Source organism: Pogona vitticeps, chromosome 2, assembly GCF_051106095.1.
Source record: "Pogona vitticeps strain Pit_001003342236 chromosome 2, PviZW2.1, whole genome shotgun sequence".
NCBI classification, from domain to species: Eukaryota; Metazoa; Chordata; class Lepidosauria; order Squamata; family Agamidae; genus Pogona; species Pogona vitticeps.
The window spans coordinates 185,309,938-185,332,508 of record NC_135784.1 but is presented as its reverse complement, the minus strand read 5'-3'; the positions used below and the strand labels follow the sequence as shown (position 1 = coordinate 185,332,508).

The 22,571-nt window shown below is 44.6% G+C and overlaps 1 protein-coding gene across 4 annotated transcripts; it reads right to left on the bottom strand.

Annotated features, from left to right (window-relative positions):
• Positions 1-225: 225 nt before the first annotated feature.
• On the bottom strand, positions 226-22,514 carry ODAD3 (outer dynein arm docking complex subunit 3). Of its 4 annotated transcripts, none has more exons than XM_020791725.3 (13): positions 22,272-22,514; positions 19,408-19,529; positions 16,899-16,976; positions 15,544-15,723; positions 11,221-11,322; positions 10,747-10,872; positions 9,697-9,819; positions 7,603-7,758; positions 5,085-5,245; positions 4,700-4,856; positions 3,814-3,969; positions 2,073-2,157; positions 226-1,352 (listed from the first exon to the last, which is right to left on the bottom strand). In XM_020791725.3, the coding sequence occupies exons 1-13, from the start codon at positions 22,354-22,356 to the stop codon at positions 1,222-1,224; spliced, it is 1,662 nt and encodes a 553-aa protein (XP_020647384.3). In that variant the 5' UTR covers positions 22,357-22,514; the 3' UTR covers positions 226-1,221. The 4 variants fall into 4 exon arrangements, with proteins under 4 accessions (XP_020647384.3, XP_020647385.3, XP_078242769.1 ...); XM_020791726.3 differs by having other exon boundaries at positions 7,603-7,755; XM_078386643.1 differs by having other exon boundaries at positions 608-1,352; positions 3,814-3,965.
• Positions 22,515-22,571: the final 57 nt, after the last annotated feature.

Here is a 22,571-nt window from a genome sequence, read left to right as displayed (position 1 = left end):
GATGAAGTAACAGCAGAGTCATTTGAAAACAGAGTCTGCACATTCTGCTCCTGACCATGAACTTGCCACCAACACAACCTTGGCTCTCCCGCATCACATTTCAGTCATGGGATCTGCAAGGTCAAGGCAAACTCTGGCTGCCTGCCAGCCTGTGTGTCTGCTTGTCATCAGAAGAGGGAATGCACTGTTTTGCTCCGAGAGATGTGGAATCCCACAACACATTCATTAGGTGGCATACTGGTCCTTTAATTCAGGGCTATCCAGGCAATGTGGTTTACAACAAAGAGAGTCGTGCAATCTGGATTTGGAATTGCTAACCATAGCGGAAAGGCTGGATCCCCAGGGGTTAATCGTCTAGCACTGGATGCTGTCTTAACCAAATAGTCAAGAATAACCTTTGATTCGTAACCCAGCAGATCCACATGAAAAATGCCCCTCTTACTCAACTTGCCATCATCGTCGCCTTGAGTCCTTTTTAAAGGAGAAAGATGGGATAAAAATATTTTAAAGAAATGTAACACATGAATAAGCAAATCTGCTGCTTTCCAACTGTTGAGCCCAATTCAACACACTCCATCCCAGCAGAGGCATAGACATGGGGCGGGGGGGCAACTCAGCCTGAACAGGGTTTATTGCATCATACACACAGCAAACACAGCGAATCTACCGCACCAGAGAGTGTGACTGGCTGTGAGCCACATCGAACCACTCGGTGACTTTCCTCTTATGTATAAAGACAGGTCCTTTACTATGGCTATTAAGTACAGTAATGGTAGGTGGTGCAGAACCAGTCAAACTAAGGGCATGGTAGGGTTCCCCCCCCCCTTCTACTCAGTATTTAAAGTTGTGTGTTTGGGGAGGGAGAGTTTGGGTTAACTTGGAAGGAAGCCAGAGAGCACTCCCTTCCCTCCATGATAACCGGGTCCCTTCTGCACTGAAGAACCCATGCTTCGCACATAGCTGGGAGCGGAAAGGCAGGGAAGCAGGAGCTATGCATTGGCTGCAGCTCACTGTGGGTCCCTGCCTGCCCCGCATGAGGACAGGGACGAGGAATGGATCCACACGGGGTCATACTCCTCGTTTTCCTGGGGTTTGCAAACTTGATGGAAAGTTAGTGTGGAACTGGCTCATATAGGAGGCCAGTGGCTAGGAGGCACTTTTAATAGCCAAGGACTTCGAAGCACAGCAGGAGCTGGAGACGGAGGGCGACACAGGACGTAGTCACAGTTTCCCTTCCTTCTTCCTGTAGCGATTGCGACGCTTGGTCTTAGCCTCTACAATCTGCTGGGACTGACGCTTCAGGGCTGCTCGTGTCACCACATCCGCATCATCCTCCCCACTGTCTTCCTCATCTGTGAAGAGAACAAAGAATGTAGTCCTGGTGGGTCCACAAGGTTCAGTTCCCAAGTGATTGGGGGGGCAGGGCACCTACCACCGAACCCACGACCACACAGAAAGCCTTTACTATGCCCAGGTAACAAGGCCAAGGAGCAAGGAGGAGGAATATTCTGGCTCACACCCCACAACCGAGGTATCACCTGGTGAGACATGCAAGTGTGGACATCCCACAGCCGTCTGTTGAAGGCCCCTGATGGTCTACCTAGGGGAGGCTTGTGCCGCAAAGCAGATGGCATCTTGCTAGAAGCTTCCAGGGAGCTCACAGCCATGTTCATTTTGTGTACCAGGAGTCAAAAATTACACCCCTAGGCTCGCCTTTTATTTTTAGAAGCCTATTGCCTCAGTCATAAGGGCTGTTTTGTTTCAAAATTTAACTGAAACCCCCCAGAAAGCAGAGTTCTGTGGCCAGGGGACACGCCATACTCTCACGGAGCTGTGGCACAGCTAAAACTGCTCATAGTCCACAGTCACAAGGCAACCGCAGTCTACAGCTCCCTGTGCATTGCAGACATCCCTGTGCAGTGAAGTGGCCATGATACAGACAGGTGCTGATTCAGAGGCACAGGAGTACTGGCACAGACTGTTTTGCATCTCCCTGTGCACGTGGTTTCTGTTCCATGGTGATGTGTTAAAAGACTGACCTATCCCTAGCCAATAATCTGCCTCTTACTTACCATAGTACATGTCAGGTTTCTGTGCAATGGGCAACTTGACCCTTGTATTGTAGGCTGGCAGCCTCCTCTCAAGTTTCGAATGGAACTGCAACAACAAGACAACATGGAGTTAAAACTGCAGTCAGTGAGAGAGACGGAGCACATGTGCTTGTGTGACAGTGAAAAGGCTAAGATGGTAGCCCAGCAATTCTGGCTGGGCTCTTTCCCCCTATGTCGGCTTTGGATATATGACTTTTGAATATATGACTTTTGCAATTATACAGTGCACCCTTTCTTAAAAAATGGAAATGGGTAACCAAGATTTGCTGTAATAAACTAGCTAAGAGAAGGGTGGGAATTATGAAGTCTGTATGGTCATTCTATGGCTGCTGATTCCTGCCGAATTCTTCTGGTATAAAAAAGGAGAATTCACAGAATCAGAGAATAATGGAGTTGGAAGGGGTCTATAAGGCCATTCTGCTCAGTGCAGGAATCAAAATCAAAACAGATCTGACGCATGGCTGTCTAACTTTCTCTCAAATGCCTCCAGCATGGAAGCACTCACCACCTCCTGAAGTAATTGATTCCATTGCCATACTGCTAACAGTTAAGAATTTTTCCCCCATATTCAACTGAAATCTGGCTTCCTGTAATTTGAGCCCATTATTATGTATCTTGAACTCTGGGATGGAGAACAGATCTTCCCCTTCTTTCCTTTCATACATTTGAAGAGTGCTATCATACCTCCACACTCTGTCTTCTTATATCAAGGCTAAACATGCTCAGTTCTTTCTGTCATTCCTTACAGAGCTTGATTTCCAGTCCACTGATCATCTTGTTGCCTTCTTCTGGCAATTTGTTTCAATTTGTTAACCTCATTCTTAAAGTGTGGTGTCTAGCTGAGTACTGGGGTCCTGCAGGAGCAGCACTTTTTAAAAAAAGATGTAGCTCCAATGTATGTTTTAATTATATAAAAAAATTTAAAAAACTAGGCTTCTGAGCACTTTTAGGGTGTGTTGTTCTGTTTTGTTTTGCGCTTTATATATATATATATATATTTAGGGTATTGGTGTATCCCTTGTCATGTCCTTAGGAGGCAGGAAATTGGCTACTGGGCCTCCAGAGCTTCCACACCCAGAGGCTAAGAAGTTACAGTGTGAACAGAAATTTTACTAGTTTGCTATTCCCTAGTTTGAATCTTCCATCAACGTCTTGAGCATTGTTTCTCATTTGTAACACAGCTAAAACAACCATCCAAACCATCCATAAGGACCACTTGAAAAGTATTGTTTTCAGAGATTATTTTGATTAGGTGACATTTTGACCTTCACCTAGTGAAGTCAGAGGCTTAAAAAAGAGAGAATCTTTATGTTTCTTAATAGCTGGGATGTGATCTTAAGTGGGTTAGCAGCTAGATTAAACTTAAGCAAGACAGAGAGAGACCAAGAATGGAGAGTAACTGAAATAGGGGTGCAGCCTGGAGGTGAGGGCACAGGGTGCTTCCTCTGGGGACCTCGTGCAGCTTTAGCACATGCACTGACAGCTTTGGAAGCCTGCTCTCAAAGTGCTCTGCTTGAACATGTGCACATCAAGCAAAGACACCACATGCCTACAGCACTCAGGGAAAGCAAAACAATTTACTTGCCCTAATTGCCCTTGGAAATTCCCTGCTTGGTGAGCTGCAACAAAACGGTAGCATCTGTTTGAAGGAAGTTAATGGCAATGTAATTGGTCTAGGCCTCTTAGCTTGATCTGGACCTACCTCCACTTCTTCAATTCTCCGGAGAAGCTCCTGCTTATCTCGATCCTTGAGAAACTCCAGCAAGTACAGCAGCTTTTCCTCTGTTTGGCCCAGGAGGTCAAGCACATAGTCATTAGCCTTCTCATCCAACTTGGTAGAAGAGAAGCGGCTGTCTTCCTAGGGAAACGAAGAGATGCCTAGTAGCCCTGGTCCAAAGGAAGACCGTGAGGAAATTTAGGCAACCTATTCAGCTTGGGCCACAAGGAGAAAGAAGCAGAACAGGTGCCCAAAATCTGGCTTCTCTGTTGCCCCAGTTGGACAAGAAAAACAATGGCAAGCATCCATCAATGGAAGAAAACAAAAAGGCACCAACCTACAAACTGCTAAAATATATCTTGGAATGAACCCATTGCATTTCGGTCTGACGGGTCCTTGAAATATATGATGCCTATTGCAAACAGCTGCCAATCATTTGTTTGAAATGCACTGCTCAGAGATCTTGATGTGTTGTTTTTAGCTTTCTCAAGGAAGGCTTCAGGCTTATTATAGTTCATTAAACAAATGTTGAGATATCTCCTTGTTTTGTTCTATTTTACACTCTACTTTTCTAGTGAGATCAGAAGCAAGGAGTCCTGCCTCAAGGCTCCTGCTACAACCACCAGCTGCCAGCTTTCCTTCCTTCCTCTGAGCTTTTACTCTTTTCCTCCCCAGTGTAGGGCCCCTGTCACCTCCGCACACCGGAGACTCTGGTGGCTATGAGCAGTTCAGCAGAGTTACCAATCACAGCCGAAAAATTGTGTCAGCCTACTTCATGCATATTACAGGTAGGCTTCAGATTATGCTGTTGTCTCCGTGTGTAGAACAAGTGGCTGCTGTAGCAGCAGGCAGGCAAGCGCTAAACACTCACCACTTTGATGTGCTGTACTTTGGAGGCCAGATGCTCCACTCCGGCCTTGGCTTCCAGCAGAACGCGGTTCACCTTGTCAAGTTCCTCCTGGGTTGCATCGCGCCTCTTCTCCTCTTTCTTCAAGTGTTCATACAACTCCTTCATCAAGTTCTGGGCTCTGCATGGTGATGGTAGGGACCAAAAAAAAGAGAGATGGGTTGAACCCCTGGAAGAAAAGCTATGAGCCCTGGTTCCTAACCCTCGGGGCTTTACTCACGATGTATCCTTCCACAATGGATGGCAGGAAGCAACGACAAGCACACTCTGCATGGCTGGTGGCAAGCATGAACTACTGTGGGTGTGCAAAGCCGGCAGTCAAATAAAGCAAGCCGAGGTACACACTTACTCCAGCTTCCGGGCCTCTCCTGAGTACTTGACATGCTCTAGTTCCCGTTGCCGTGCCTCCTTCTCTTCTTTAAGCCGTACCAGGGCTTCTTCATTCTCATTCTTCATTTCCTCCAGCTGCTTGAGGGTTTCTTCTTGAGCCAGGAAGCATGCCACAACATCCTGCAGAGAGATCACAGGGGCTGACAATGTATTAGACTGCGACCTGTCCACTCTGCCAGCTGCTCTTTAAATCAGGGCTGGTTTTCAACCCCCAGGAAGTTTACGTCTGCTGCACCCCCATTAAAAACGTACTTGCTCATGTTTCTCCCACAAAAATGGAATTCCACATCTGATTTTGAAAGATAGGAGAACAGGGCAAGCAAGACCATGTGATTTGCTTTAAACAAGAATGGAACCACTGACTCCTGGAAGTTTCCAGGGCTTGCAGTTCTGGTTTTTTGTTTTTGGCACAAAATGTCTTTTTAGATAGATGGAGAGCTGCCCTCAGTTCCTCCTAGGAAGGGTGGTGTAGAAATAAAATAAGAAAAATAAACTTGTTTTACAAAAGCCAAATGCACCGCATGCAGCTGGTATGCGACCGATGCCTGCCTCATGTGCAAGTATCAGGCAGGCCCAATGGTGGTGCTTCACCTTTGGGTGAGCAGCATTACAGCACTGAAGGCAGGGTGTCCTCAATGGCTCTTGAGAGCACCGATTCCTATGAGCAGATGCTGCAGGCCCTGGGCCTACAACCAACACAAAGATACTCTCGGCCCAATTGGCTTGTGGGCCTCCTTGCTCACCCCGTAAGCACTTGAGCTTGCTTCATACGGGAGCTAGAGAGAAAGTACAGATTATGCATGATGGGCTTCATCAGTAGAAGCACAGTGGTTTATATCAAGAGGTATGGCTCTCAGACCTCAGAGACACACAGGTTCCTATGTGGAACTGTTTGGGGGTGGGGGTGGCTTCTAATAATCACAAGGTTCTTATCGTCCTGCCAGAATGGATGGTTTCAGTTATTCAATCATGGCCATAAACACCCCATTCCCAACTGCGTCAGCAGCAAGATTCAGATATTGTGCCCTTGGCCTTTTGCCCTCCTGTGCCCACAGAACCAGCCCCTCAAGGCAACTCTGCTGCAGGATTATTATTTTCGGCCAGGTCTGGCTTCTGCCAGGGAGCAAGAATCAACTGGGCAGATGGAGCCTGGTGGTAAGCCGGAGCTTGCTGCTGGGCCAGCAGAAGTGCTCCTGGGCCCATGGTGTGGCAGGCTGAGCTAATGGTGCAAGTGGAGGCAGAGTTTCCCTAGAGTCACTTGTATTAACCTGAGCTTTGGGAAGTACAAAGTTACAAACTCCATTCAGGACTGCACCCCAAAGGAATGCTGGAAGGCCAAGGTTATGAGCTTATCACACTCCTTTCCCCAGACAAGGAAGCAATTTATGAATGGGATTTGCCTGGAAGAAGCAGGAGAACAGAGCCTGCCACGAATGCAGCTATGTAAGCCCTGACTGGCTAGCAGCAGCTGGTGTATGGAGCGTGGAAGATGTTTGCAGTCACACATGAATAACTAGTGCCCTGAGCAACTATCAGCTTATGGCGTCAAGCGCATACCAGCAGGGAACGATCATGAGATCTGCAGCAAAATGGGAGCGAGGAGGCAGGTCAATATTGAGTTTCAATATGTGGTCGTTCAGACTCACAGGAGGGGAAATACATGGCTCCAGCAGAAAAGGGGCAGCTAAACTCAGTTCTGTTTAGATCACATCACACATCAGTTCTATTTCTTGTCTGGTACTCTCCTGGTTTAGAGGTTAGTCTAGGGGGCAAAGAAAACCACTGCACCTTGCCCCCTCCTGAGAATCCCACATCAAAAGAAAATCAAACAAATTACTACAAGGCAGCATCTTCTAGGTAGCCGCTGACTAAGGCAGCTTGCTGACCTTGATTTTTTTTTTTTTAAAGTGGAATATTGTGGATGAATTTGCACTTCCAGGCAAGTAATACAGTTATAAAAAGAAATCCCCTCCCTATAACAACAGTTTACATCTCTTTATGAATTTGACAGGTGCAAACTGGAAAGACAAGTGTAAGACATAACTTATTGAAGACTGTCTTTTACAGATTCCACAACATTGCAGAAAAGTGTGCCACTTTCTTTCCTGAAGCAGCCAAACATCCTAATCATATGCATGTTTACTCAGAAGGAGGTCCTTGCTGAGTTTCTTACTTCTAGAGTTTACTCCCAATTATAGGAAGCGCACATAGAATTGGAACCTAAGTGCCATGCTGGGCTTGCCAAAGTCCTCAGGATATGTCGCCTATGAAGATGAGGCTGGTCAAGTTCCCTTACAGGGGTCTCAGATCCATTCTGTTCTGCACCAAACATTGAATGCGGACGGCTGACCAGGGGACAAGATATTGACCTCTTACTCAGGTAAGGAACTGGATGGATGGCTCTACTTGTTCATCTCTGTCAGTCAGGAAGGCAGCATGGAAGGAATTGGGAAAACATGGGTGGGCAAAGCTCTTACATCAGCCTCGGTGACACCCGTGGCAGCTCGGATCTTGTCAAAGGCTTCTGATGCAGCAAATATGGCCTGCCTGCTTTTCAGGATGCTTGATTTCCTAGGCTGGGGCTCTCTGAGCAACTCTTCAGTCCCAAATGGGACACGTTCCTTTTGAGACTGCTGGAACAGATAAGAACACACTTAGGCAAGGCCCTGTAGCTCCCAACAACCAAATATTTTTTTCAGGAATGGGTCCTCTTAGATGTAGGGGGAACCAGGGTCAGCCCAAGAGTTCAGGGCTCCACTCATTTCCTATTTTATGGGACATTTAGCTGGTTAAATTACTATTGCCTCATCTCCCCCCCCCCCCCATATGCCCTTTTAAAATGACATTTATTTATGATTGCTCCCATCACATTCTGTTTATGTGCTGAGCACCTGCTGGAGAGCAGAAAGCTCTGCCTGCTGGAGTGAAAAATGTATCACCCAGCCCTTGAGTTGCTAAACTAGCTGGGATTAGAGGAAAGCCTAATCTCAAGATCCTCTTTGAAATCCGCTAGTTCTTTCCTCTGAAAATTTTTTAATGGATTTATAGCCAAACCGTATTATACCTTTAATCAGATCATCCCAATTAAACATACCACAGGAAGGAATAAATACTTTTTTTAAAAAAGGGGGGGATCAAAATCTTGATCCCCAGCATAGTTTTTTCTTATCCAGATATTGAGATTAACCAGGTCCTAGGATAATAAATGAAAACTCATGCCCTGAGCATCCTTTTTAGAAACTAGTGTTACATTTGAGAGAAGGGGAGGCCAGGATCAAAGAAATGTTAATTGTGAGACCTACAACTTCTCCTCTGAGACGTAAACAAAGGCACTGACCAGGATGGGGGTGCTGAGCCTTAACTGGACAAACAAACCTTAAAAAAAACGGGGGGGGGGGCAAAGGAAAGCCTTCAGTCTAGCTTTGATTGTGATTGTCGGGCATAATCCCTGTGTTGAAGGACCAAAGCAGGGCAGTGGGGAAGGCTGGGACTGGCTGTAATTATCCAGCCCACATTTTGGAAGGATCCCCTGGAGGCAAGCAATAGGTGAGAAATCTCTTGAATTATTTTCCTGTTGAAAGCTAATTAAGGATTATATTAGGCATTTTCTGTTACAGCAGAAGGCTTCAGTGACTTGCACATCTCTTTTTTCCCCTTATGTTGGTTATGCTAAGCAGCAGGTTATGCAAATTAAGCAAATATATCCAAATTCATAGAATCTCTAACAATCATTAACATTGCTCATATAAGTGTTTTTCCTTAGGGCTTTGAAGAGAAGCTTCCCGGATAAATTTCTCCTTGCAACATGCTGTGGCACTGCAGAAAAAGGTTTGTGTGTGTATGAGGGGGAGGTAATATTTATTTCAAAAAATTGAGGTACAGTGATGCCTCGCATAGCGGCGATAATCGGTGCAGCAAAAATCGCTGCAAAGCGATTTCGTCGCTATGAAATATTAAAAAGCCCACAGGAATGCATTGAAATCCCTTCAATGCGTTCCTATGGGCTTCAGACTCACCTTTAAACGAAAATCCTCCATACGGCGGCCATTTTTGCTGCCCGGTAAGTGAGGGATCCATCCCAGAAAACAGCGGGTGGCCATTTTTTTTACCCAGCGGCCATTTTGGAACCACCAATCAGCTGTTAAAAAATCATCGCTTTGCGATGATCGGTAAGCGAGACAGGGTATCGATCATCACAAAGCGATTTTTCCCTATTTAAAACATCGCAATGCGATCGCAAAAGCGATCGCAAAATCTTTGTCGCTATGCGATTTCATCGTTAAACGGGGCACCCGTTAAACGAGGCACCTCTGTATTTTCTAACAATTCATTAACTCTCACAGTTGCTTTGAGCCCAAGATTTAAATGCATGCTTTTAGTGTCAGGAGAAACAGAAACTGATGGCTATTCAAGGGTGAGACGGACTGGGGCAGGGGGTGGGAGAGGAGGAGGAGGAGGAGGAGGAGAGAGCAAGCCCACGTGTGAATTGAGACAAGATATCCTCTTGATCCATAGCTCCTAGGAGGAGAAAGCAGGGGTGATCCCTTCACAGAGAGGAGATCCTATGTTACCCGCCGTTCGGCCCGCTCGTTCTGTGCTCTTTTCTCCTCTGTCAACTTCTTCAAGTCCTTTAGCTTCTTATCACGCATCTTTCGCTCTCGGTAAATAGTTTCCTCTTGAGACAAAAGCTGCTCCTGCATTTCAGGGGGGAAAGGAAGGTTATATACTGCCCTGTCCTTGATGACTCTAAACAGGGACTCATGGTGAAAATTTATGCTTTCCATTGGTCTTGTTTAGATAGCCAGATAAGCCTCTTGGTTCTGTGAATTCTCTTGCTGTGGTGAGAAAGCAGCTCATGACTCTGGAAGCAGAGGTTGTTCTGCTCACTGAGAGCTCAAAGCATATCCGAGTAAATTGTGGGGGGTTAACCCTTCCTCACCCTATACTATTTACCTTGTGTAAATCTCCCCCAGTTCTTGGCTCCATTGTGGAAAACTTACAGGTACATGGAAGCGACCAGAGAACAGTTACACAAGTTAATTGTTTCCCTCCAGATCTTACATATGCTGGAAAAGGCCCAGACTGCTGTCCGATGTACTCTTCGGAATACTGAGCATTTCAGCTTTTATTTATTTTAAACAAGAGTTCTAGCTAATATGATTGCCCAAAAAACTTGAAAATTAATCCAAAGGAAAAGACAAGTTATCTGAAAGCCTGGGTCATAAAAATAGTGAAATGAAACCTATGTATAGAAATGGGAACAATTTGCACAATTAATTTTGGCTGCAGATTGGCAGCTTGAAAGTCAGACCCCCTTACAGTGGGCAGTCCCTTAAATCCTAGGGCTTCCCAGCAGCATCCCCTCCCCCCCCCCCACCGGTGTCTGAAAGCCCTTCCTCTCATAGCACCAAGAGATCTCTCATCCCCCAAATGCACCCAGCATAACTTTTCATATTGAATATCTGTTGCCTGCCTGTTCGGCCCTTCCTTCCAAGAGACCGTTGCAGCTGCTCGGAGTCATTCTGGATCCATCTAATTTCTGTAGATTATTCCTGTGTTGCTGGATAGAATATCCCCTACCCTTTCTTCTTCCTATATTGCACACTGTGTTAACCCTTTACCTTTGCTGCATCACGAGCATGCAGTGCCTCAGCGTTCACACTTTCCAGATCCTTAAGTTCATGGCGCAGGCGTAAGATCTCAGCTTCCAGGGCATCCAGTCTGTTCTGATAATGTAGGCTCTCCTCCTAGGAAGGGGATGAAAGATACCAGTGTGAATCGTAGAACTACCAGTGTTGATGTCCCACCATCTCCAACACAGGCCATGCTCAGTTATGTTAGTGGGCACAACAAAAACTCCATGTAGTTCTCGGGGGGGTGTGTGTGTCACACTGACTTCAGTGCAGCAGGCTTTTAGGATTAGCTTCTAAACAGGACAAAATTAAAAAATCATTTCTACCTTTTGATTATTGCAAATCAAGTAGCAATATAGTAAGAGAAACTGAACACATTTCCCTTTTTCCAAGGTGGTGAGAGATAGGATAGAACTGGATACTTCCTCTCAACAATTACTTTTTAGGGACTGTACATCTCACCTGCATGTGTGCTTTCAGCTTCTGGTACATGCCAGTGATGCGCTCAGCCTCTTCAGTCTTGAAATGGGCCTTTTCCAGGCGGTTCTCCAGCGTACGCAAGGTCTGGATGGGAAGTGTAAATGATTTGAGCTAGAAACCAAGAAAACAGAGATCCTGCCTCCCACCTGTCCTATTTAAGAATTCCCCTGCCCCAAGGTGTAGGGGTGGTAAGCAACTCAGGTGATCTAGATGGTCTCCAGATTCCAGAGTCAGAGATTTCCTTCTCCGACTCATTCAAATTATGGATTAGCACCCAGAAAAAGTTCTCTACAACTGATAGGAAGTCTCAGTTGCAAATAATTTTCTAGCAGCAGAAAACATTTGACTCCCATCTGGGAAAGGATGGAAGGGATGGAAGGGAATGCAAAATGCAAATATAACTCTTGCAGGACCAGAAGCATAGGATTGTATCTAGTCCATCTTTTAATTCTTTAGCATCTTAGACCTCACCAGTTGCTCTAGAGTCCAAATGCCATCATTCCAGAAAGGAAAAAACACATGCACACGTTTCCTGAAAACTATATATATTTAAAGAATTTCTGTTATTGTATGTCTCGTTTAGGGTTGAGTTGATGGAGGGAGGAAGAATTGTGGATTAGGAGAAAACCAGATTTACTACTAACAAGTCACATATAAATAATCCAAGGCAGATGGGACTGGCACATCACAACAGAAAGAAAACATGGAGATGGAAGGAAGGAATTCTTAGAAATTGTGTCCACCTAGATTACTCTTGCATCCTACCAGTGATTGATGCAGGGACTTGCCTGCACAGATAGCAAATGACAGAAAAGTTGCTCATCTGCAAGTATTGTTTTCTTAAGCACTTTCCACATAGAAACTATGGAATGAGGGTCCATGGATTTAGTCCCGCACCACCACTTACATATTATGTTTCTTAAACATGCTTTATCTGAGCAATCAGAACATACTGGAACTCTGTTTCTTTCTCAGGCGTGTTTACCACTTCCGTCTGCTTTGCAGCAAAGAAACAGAGAACTGTATTGTGGGCATGTCCGAAACCTTTGACTGATGCTCTGGATGCTCACAATCTTTATTTTTAAGTATTTGTAATGCCAATAATGAGTGAGGTGTTGCAAGAGATATGCAAAACAGAGATTGAAAGCTGCCTTTCAATATATAGCCTACATCAGGGGTCCCCAACCCCCGGGCAATGGACCATTCCTGATCCATGGCCTTGGACCGGGCCAACAGGACAGATGAGTAGCGAGCAGGAGGTGAGTGAAGCTCTGCCTCCCGTCAGTGCGCTCCTTTTAGGTTTTAATGCTGCTGCTGATCTGACAGGAGGCAAACCTTTAATTGGAGCTCACCTCCTGCTCCTGCTCGATTCAAAGCTATCCTCTGACAACCTACTGCATAACAAGTACCCCCCACCTCGGTCCTTAGGAGAATGGTCTTCAATTAAACCAGTCCCTGGTGTCAAAAAGGTTGGGGACCACTGGCCTACCTAATTAAATTGTAAACAATCTAGAGCACTGGTTCTTAACCTTTGTTACTCAGATGTTTTTGGACTGCAACTCCCAGAAGCCTTCACCATCAGCTGTGCTGGCTGGGGTTTCTGGGAGTTGCAGTTCAAAAACACCTGAGTAACAAAGGTTAAGAACCACTGATCTAGAGAGTGCTTTAAGTGCTACAGGGCAGTATATAAGCAGCACACTTTGCTTCCCACCCACCCCCCAAATCACAGAGAGAAACCACCATCCATGAGAAAGAGAGCATAAGAATGGTTTATATTTAAGCAGGACTGGGAAGATATACTCCAGCATTTGAAAAATGGGAAAAGAGGAATGCTGAACAAAGCATGGCCTATTATACTGTGTACCTATTGACAAAATCACATGTCTAACTAATAATCTGCAGTTAACATTTAAGAGGCAGTTGAAAACATGGCTCTTCAGGGAGGTTTTCTACCCCTATCCTTGCTGAGTTTCAGTTGATTTTATACCTCTGTCCAGTCATTCTTGTTATTCTTATTTTTATTTTTAGTCCCTTCATTGCTCTGGCGCTCTCTGTTCCATCACCTATGTGGTTTGAATGGTACATTGTTTTCATTATATCACTCCATTCTGATTGTGTGTTTTGTTGTTAACCACTCAGAGTACTGCTTCGGCACTAACGGGAGTGGTATACACATTGAAGTGACTGACTGATTGATTGATTGATTGATCGATCGATCGATCGACAGACCGACAGACCGACTGACCAACCAACCGACCAACCAGATTACATTTGCACAAAGCTGCAAGATTAACAGCTCTTAACATATTAATAGCATTGAATAGAGACATTTTGTCTACAATTGTCAGAAAGTTTATTTTAAAAAATTATTGCACAACTTTCTTCATACACATAAACTCTTTGCACATACAGGCAAACCTAGACAGTTTCAGGTCTTGCTCATTCTTGACTTGAGCCTTCATCTGGACACAGGAATTTGCATCCCAGACTGTCTAGTTGGCTCTCCTTCTAGCCTAGGACGGCCTGTTCTGACTTGCCAAGGATATTCTTCAGTTCTGTAACCTTCAACTACTGAATGGGGGACGGATGGCAGGACTTGTACCAGACAGCTTTCATGTACTGTACAAAGTGTTTGAGGCAGGAGATGGAACTGTGCCATAGTCCCTTCTCTGGTGCTGCCACCCCCCCCTGACTAGTTACAGCCAAAATGTGTTGAAGCCTATCAATTGTGAGGTGGAGAACAATCAATTCACAGCTTTGTGAAGCTGAATATCTGTGTAGCATCTGTGTTATGTTTGAGTCTAGAAGTAATTCCTAGTTAAGTATCAAAGGATTGAAAGAGGCAAAGCCGCTTTCTAGTGATTAAGGGGCAAGGCAAAGAGGCCTGGCAGTCCAGGAAATATTTAGGAGCCAGGAAGCACATCTTTTCTCCTCACCCTGAAAATCAGCTTCATTTCTGTTCCTCAGGGCATTCACAGCCCTCCAAGTGTCGACAATCGTATTATACATGCAGGGAAGCCAGAATCAGGAGACAGTAACACAGTAGTTCTTTGTCTCCCTCTCGTGGTGTGTCTGCACAACCAACCAGCAACAGATAAGAGCCAAATTGCATAGCACTGGGGCCCACAATGAGCATTTCTTCAACTTTCCTTGAACCCGTGACACCCAACACAACACAGACCCAAGGTGGGACAAAAACCCTTGCAATTCTTTTACATTACTGCCAGGTGGAGGTGTACTTTTTCCTGCTTTGCTCCTATTTGTTTTTGCACACAATTTGCTCACAGGGGCCCTAGTGCTACGTTGATGCATGTAGGTATGTACTGCTTGACGACACTTGCCTACTCACACATCTTACTAAATGTCCTGTTCAGTTTTCTTGAGTTACTAGGGAGGAGACGATATCAACTATTCCTCCAATCTGCTTTTAAATATTTTTATGGTATCACTTTCATAACAAAGTGAACAAACATGAAAACAAATAAAATAAAAGTATATCCAATTAAAAAAACCATTGAGACCAAAATGTAGAGAAGGATGGAAGAGGTAGAGATCAGCTGTTCCTGGGTTACACTTCCCTCTCTTTTTTTAACATGATCCCTTTTGCACCATAACACAAAAGAGAGAAGTAATTTTAAAAAATAAAGGACAGTACCACAGTATAGATGACCTCTAAGTTACATGGAGGAATTATCTTTTTTTCTGGTTGTTGTGGGTTTTTCGGGCTCCTTGGCCGTGTTCTGAAGTTTGTTCTTCCTAACGTTTTGCCAGTCTCTGTGGCCGGCATCTTCAGAGGACAGCACTCTGTGCTTTTTTCTCTTTATTTTTTTATACTCATATATGCAATTCAGTTCTGAGTTTGTGACCATGGAGGTGGCAGCAGGGAGAGGGAAATAATTTGCCTTCTGTTTTCCTTTCTAACTGAATCCCAAGACTCAGGACTCACCCCATTGCAGCCACCATAATCACTGGACCTTGCCTCTCACACTAAGAGGGCAAATTCAGGAAGCCTTTATTTCAGGCACACTCAAACTTGACTTACTTCCCAGGTTCTGCGACAGCTCATCTGCTTAGCTGCAACCCTGGTAGAAACAAAACTTTCACTGGCCCCTGCCTGTGATATTAGGTCAGCTCCAGGTAAATGAAAAGAAACCTCTACACCAGTGGACCCCAACCCTGGGTAAGTGAGGTGTTCTTGGACTGCAATTCCCAGAAGCCTTCACCGCCAGCTGTGCTGTCCAGGGTTTCTACCTAAGACTGGAAACCATTGGCCTCCTCCCTTTAAAGGATTCACAAGCCTCTCACCTTGGCTGCTTCTATGTTCCGTTCTTCTAGTGCTTGGATGTCACTGATTTCTTGCGCCTTGGTACTGTACTGAAGCTGCAGTTCCTCCAGTCGCCGCTTCCTCATCTCCACTTGGTGCTTCAGGTTGTTTAACTGATTGATTTTCTCACATAGCCGGTGATTGATCATTTGAATAGCACCCTTTGGAGCAGAGGAGAACATTTAGAGGAGTCTGAACAACTGGACTGGCAGTTAAGTCACTAAGGAACAGAGCAGACATTAAAAGAAACACACATCCCTTGTGAATATGAGCCTTTTCAAGTGATAGCATTTCTTCCAAGATGCATGCCAGACTTGCAGAGTAAGCTCATGTTTACCTTGCAATGACTGATCATAAAACAAAGGGCACTGGAAGTTAACAAATGTCATAAGGAGAAGCACATGTTAGGCCAGATAAATATCGTTTACCTCTCAATTGACCATTTCTTTTAACTATAGGCAAAATGATGGTTCACTTCAATTCTTAGGATTCAATTTTTCAATGTTATCCTTTTTCTCTTTATTTTTAGATATGCATGCAATTCAAATACAGAATAAATCATTACTACAGTAATTCCCTCCCTACTCTCTATTAAGGTAAGCAATCACCTCAGAATAGGCACTTAGCATACTGACATTTCAACATGGTTCTCAGGGCCCCAAATTTTTTTTTGTAACAGTCCGAGAGACCGAGATCTTTTCTACACATGAAATTTATGAATAATTGCCACCATTCAGCAAATAAATTTGATTTTTTAATTCCTTTTACTGACCAAATTGTTTGTGTTCATTTTTTCTGTAATGTTATCTGCCGTCTTTCACTACATCCACAGTGGGTTACTGTGAGTTACTGCCTAAGATGCGCAATGCCCAAGGTTATTTACCCTGTTCTTTCCTTTCCTCCAGTGAACCCAAGGTTCTATACACTGCTCTCCTACCCAGTATATATTCCCAATATATAGTGGATAGGATACAATATGTGAGCAGATCAGGCTGAGAAAGTGAGTTTCATAGCTGTGTGTGGGTTTGAATCCCCTGCTCTTAAGTCCTAGTCTAACAGTCTCACCACTACACCAGGCATGTAAACTGAGAACATAATTCATACATATGTCTTGAGATCACATATGACAACTGATACTTTTTGTTAAAAAAAACTAAAATTGCAATTCTATGCAAACTCAATTGGGCATTAAATCTCACTGAACTCAATGGGATTTATTCATGCATAAACTTGCAGAGGATTGCACTTGGAAGTTTCTGACAATATTCTTTACTCTGAAAAAAACAATTTTCTATCTGTGCGAAGATACACAAGGAAAATACTTGTCATTCCCTACCTCCCCAGTTTTATTTTTCACAGATCCTTGCTCAGCTGGATGTTCTTGGAAAGCAGCCTTGATTATTTTCTCCTCTCCCTGCAAAAACAAAACAGCCAGATTAATTTTCTTTCACTTGAATCCAGTTTACTGGAAACAAACCACTGTTCCTGGAACAGGGAGCTCTCTTTTCTGAGTGATCAGATTTGGGTGAGCTTGAAGGAAGAGCACATGCAATAAAACGGTCCTTCTCAAAAACCCAGTGTCAAGATCTTTTCTACCTGCTTGTTTAAGCATGTAGAGGAAATGAGCAGAATGCTTTAAATACCGTACAAGAAATTAAAACAAATGAAGCAACACTTATAGTAACATCTTATCAAAGCAATGATGGTTAAAGAAGACTTTGATAACCAGGTGAACAAATAACTCCTTCAGACAGAATGGAAAGAGTTGTGACCATCAGCAGGTCTGCAGAGTTAACAAATCTCTGTTTCTTTTTCTTTCCTCTTTTCTTTTTGCCATTTCAGAGAATAGCCAAATAAAAAACCATTCAACACAGGAACATTTTAGAGGTCTAAGAATTTCAGAACAGGCCCCTGACTTCTCTATTTAACATAACCAGGAGTTAGAATATTTATGTTGACTGCCTAGAGAGTGTGTATCATACTATTGGGTGGTATAGAAGTTGAATTAATAAATAAAGGAACTACAAGAGCCCACAAATGTGCTGGCCACCTTGCCATTGGACAGCATGTTTTGTAATCTGGCACCTCACAGCCAAGTCATTACGGGAAGAGAGTCCGTCCTCCTTCAAACATGAGGCAACAGCTGAGGCTGTTCTCAACATTTCCCCCTGAAACTTAGGAAACATGAGAGATTCAAACTCAGGGAACTTATCAAGAACCAGGCAAAGTACTGTATGTAAATCTCTGATGACTAGATGAATTCTGGGAAGATTTTCTTTAGGACAAAAGCCTGTTTCAACAGAGATTACAGTTGACTCACACATGGCTCTGTTGGCTTCTGACCATCCCACTCTTACTCTTTGGGGGTCTGAGGTACGTTGCAGGAAGCCTAGACATGCAGTGATTAGCATACCGTCACATTTGGCACAGCACAGAGGGCCACTATAGTGGTGTCAGGTCTAGATAAAGGTAAAGGTTCCCCTTGACCATTTTTGTCCAGTCGTGTCCGACTCTAGGGAGCAGTGCTCATCCCGTTTTTCAAGCCGTAGAGCCAGCGCTTGTCCAAAGACAGTTTCCGTTGTCACGTGGCCAGCGTGACTAGGGAACGCCATTTTACCTTCCCACCGAGGTGGTGCCTATTTATCTACTTGCATTTTTACATGCTTTCGAACTGCTAGGTTGGCGAGGAACTGGGACAAAGTGACGGGAGCTCACTCTATTGCGTGGTTTCAATCTTACGACTGCAGGTCTTTTGACCATGCAGCACAGATGCTTCTGCGGTTTAGCCCACAGCGCCACCATGTCCCAGGTCTACAAGTCCACAAATCTGCTTTGTCCTGGCCAACCCTCCCACTTTTTTTTTTTTTTTGTAAAGGGAGGATCTCATGAGAATATAGGTGCAGAAAAGAAATCCACTCCAGCTTGACCATTGTAAAATTAAAGGATCATCTTGCCCTGATGGGAAAGACACAGGAGAGTCTGTTAGATAACATGACAGAAGATAGCCAGCATGAAAAGAGTTCTCCCAGAGTAGATGCTGCACTGAGCATTCAAATCTGCTCTTCTTCACCACCATTGCCAGATGCTTCCCAGCAGCTAGCAATGTTAGCCAACAGTGGTAACTAACACACATGAATAGAATATTCACAGTGTAATTAGGACTTAGTGATCCCTTTTCCCATGAATACATTTGAAATATATAAACAAAATGTATTGAACAGAATCTTTTTAAAAATTGGCATTTTGAAGTGAACCGATTTTAAAGAGTGGAAGGATTACAGCCTCAGACATTTGAAACTGAATAAAAAGTTCCTTCTTCTAATGTGTTTATGAGAATTGTATAAAGACTAATGCAACATACAGATTTCACTAGCATTCTGCTGTTGCTGCTGTTTATATGTACAATCTGGTGAAATATGCATTTTCTGCAGTACATTTATGCTATCACAAACACGATGTTGGGTCCAATGTTTTTTTAGATACGACAATCCAAAACTATCTGAGCAAGGACTCTAACCTGAGATACTGAATTAAAAAAAAATCTCATGGCACCTTAAAGACTCACAATTTTTATCTGGCATAAGATTTCATGACAGTAGCCTATTTTTTCCAGTGAGTGAAAAGAGAGAAAAACCCCTGCCATCTTACGTATCAAATGGTAACAGATTAATGTATCTGCATGTCCTCCACACCTATCTATAACAGTCAGAACAATTTCCTGAGCGTGTAGGGATTTGGTATAGTTTGGGGCTGGTAATATGAGATATCACAAATGCTCCTTCCTGCTTCCACTCATGAACAACTGCATCTGTTTGTCCAGACTGTAATATGCTTATGAAGCTCACCGCAAGAACATCTGCCAGCTTCTGGTGCAATTTCTTATTCTCTTGTCTCAGCCGCAAAATTGACTCCTTGTTCTTCTTAATGTTCCATTGGGAGTTCTCATAGAAAGCTTTCCGGTCACCTTCTGTAATTAGCAGACGTGAAATTGTCTTTAGAAGTAAACTGAAGACATGGCTATTTAGGCAGGCTTTCTTTCCCTCCTGCTGTATTTTAATATTTACATTTTTACATCTTGGATTCTTGCACATTTATTGGTTCTATTGCTTTTTAAATTTTGTAATGCCGCCCACAGCAGACCATTAGTCTAGATGGGTGGGGTATAAATCTAATAAGTAAATAAATTTGCTATTCATGTACTTACTGCTCATCCAGAAAGTCAAGCAAAGCCAAATTGTTCCAAGAAGTTAACAAGTTGGGCCATTTTGAAGTCACCATCATTAAAAAGATATGACTCCATCAACCGCGTAATGCAGTGAACAACGTAAAAGAAATAATGCTACACTATAACATTCAGTTTGGTGGGCCAGACATTTTATTTCTTTGGAAACAAAAAACGCAACTTTGGACAATATCACTTGTCATATGACTTCTCCTTACGGGTAATTCATTTTTCTTCTATCAGTACAAAATTGATTTCAAATACTTTTCCTCAGACATTTCAAACATCAAAATAAGAGGGCTTATGACTCTCTCAATAATTCTTTTATCAACAAGCTATGATCCTGTAAATCAGTCATATTTCTATGGTGTACACATCCTCTCCTTACATTCTCTCCAACAAAAATGTACTGAAATGAGATACTGTTGGAAGCCTTTTTCTGTGTATAGAAAGCCACGGTAAAATGAAATAACTAAAGGTAAGGATTGTTCATTTAACCCAGGGGTCAGGGAACTTTTTAACCTTTTACCCCCCCCCCCATAAAATTTATATACGGCGACATTATCCCCTGGATTTCAAAGAAAGGATCTTGGTCATTCACGGCCAGTCAAGCATCACTGCTGAAGCCTCACCGCCCGCGCCTGGGCAGCTGCCTCCACCTCCTCCTCCTGGCTCAGTCCTTGGCCCCACGGGGGCAGCTTTTCTTCTCTGCCAGTGGGCGGCTCCTGGGCGGCCGTCAAAGAGCAGCAGGTGGCTTGCCTGCCAGGGACGCCCAATGCTGCCTCCTGCTCTGACACCAGCACCGGCGGCTGCTCATCAGAGCGGCCACGGCGGGCCTCACCATCGAAGCACCACAACAGCTGCCGCATGGAGGGCAAGAGGCTCTGCCAGGCCCAGCCAGCCGGTGTGGAGGCAGTGTCAAAGGCTGCTGCCACCCGACGAGCTCCTCCGGGAACGGGGCATGGGGCGGCAGTGGCGTCCTGGTGCCGGGAGGCTGAGCCTGGTCCGGGCTGCCATCGTGGCTGCACCTGCCCCCTCTGCCACGATCCACCTTTCCAGGCATGGACAGTAGAGGCTCCTCCTGGCTGAGGTGCTCCAGCCGCTCGCCCTGGCCTCGCCCTCCACCATGGCTGGCCCCGCTGCTGCCGCCTCGGCTGCCCTACACCGCTGACCAGGGCCTGTTGCCATCTGCCATCCGCCGTGGCTTAGTTGCAGCCGGGCCGGAGAAGGGGGTGATCGGGCAGCCATGGACCCCGGCTCCGGGCACAGGAGGAGGAGGAGGGAAGGGGGTTAGGGTAGCATCCTCATTACCTCCAGGATTTTCATTTTTACCCCATTTGGGGTAATTTACCCCTTTTCCCTGACCACTGATTTAACCCTTTGGTACCATAGGAAATGCTAGCATGGATTCAGCCAACTGGATTGATGAAACCAGGATTTTTCAGGATAACTGTCGCTCTCTAGACATGGCAGTTTCCTGATCCAGATTTGCTAACAGCTACTAGCCTGGTCACCTATGCTGTGTCAGAATTTCTCCTAATGAAGCAAAAGCAAAGTGTGCTGCTTATATAGCACTTCAAGCACTCTCTGGGTGGTTTACAAGTTAATTATGCAGGCTACACACTGCCCACACTACCCAAGGTCTCTGGCACCACAAGGAATTTTTACACATATTTGGGTGTTCTCTCCCTACCCACTTATATTACAGATACCTATGATATATTGGTTGATAACACAGTATTAGTGAGTAGGCTAATAGTTTCTGTGATCTTTTTTCTATTTCTAAGCTGATTGGGTTCCACAATGTCTTTCGTACGGGAAGGCAACAGGACTCACTTGGGATCAACATCTCTTCAGCAGGAATGCACCCAATCAACATAGATTATTAGTGGCATTCTATTTCCTCACCAGCTTGAAGAAGGCCTGGCTATTAGGGTTAGGTCAAACAGTGCTTGGTTCTGATCACCCCCAATCTGGTTTTAGGACAAAATATTTTCCTTTCTCACTGTATAAACTGGTGGTATGGATCCAACTCAGAGAGTGTACGAAAGAATGAATGGAATATGAAAATACTGTTACATGGTTCTAAAATTTTGTTGAGCAGTCTGTACATCTAGCATAAGTAATACATGTCCGTTAATGGTAAAAGAACAACAATTAAACAGAGATGGGAAAAGCTACAGCACCCGTGTTGGCTGGGCATATTCTGGGAATTGCAGTCTTAAAAAGTAACTTTCTCCATCTCAAACCGTTTCTGAACTAATCCATATTAAAGTCTACGTTACTCTTGAGCAATTCATTTATCAAATGTAATCCATGTGGAAGTTTTCTCTAGAGTATTGTAAATCCCACTGGGCACAACGAGGTTTATTTATTTCACACCCCAAATAAGCAAGTATACACAAGACTGCAGACTTCACACTGGGAAACGACCACCCCCACTGTCCCTGGAGCCCTTGATCCTCCATTTCGTAAGCCTTCCCTTACCGAGAAGTTGGATCTTGTTCTGCAGCTCCGAGATCTGCTCATGGATCGGGGGCTTTATTCCTTCCATGACCTGTGTCACGGGCATGGCAGCGGGGATGATGATCCGACGGAGGGAGAGTCAATGGGCTTGGGAAAAGTACAGCAGCGTAGTCACGCCGAGGGCTCTGGAGACACCCACTGGGCTGAGACCACGGGCAATCCCTCGGGAGCAACAGAGGAGGATCAAACCGCAGCTTTTACATGCAGACTTGGGTGCAGCGGCTGCCGTCACTCCTTGATGCCGCTCTCGGGTGGCTTGAG

What these genes read in the sequence shown, in the direction of transcription:
- ODAD3 (XM_020791725.3), bottom strand. Translation starts at nt 22,356, where the DNA reads ATGCCCGTGACACAGGTCATGGAAGGAATAAAGCCCCCGATCCATGAG. An exon ending in AGCTGGCAGATGTTCTTGCG is followed by an intron (nt 16,977 to 19,407) that starts GTGAGCTTCATA and finishes TTGTTTTTGCAG; the next exon opens with GGAGAGGAGAAAATAATCAA. An exon ending in GGAGAATTGAAGAAGTGGAG is followed by an intron (nt 2,158 to 3,813) that starts GTAGGTCCAGAT and finishes TTGTTGTTGCAG; the next exon opens with TTCCATTCGAAACTTGAGAG.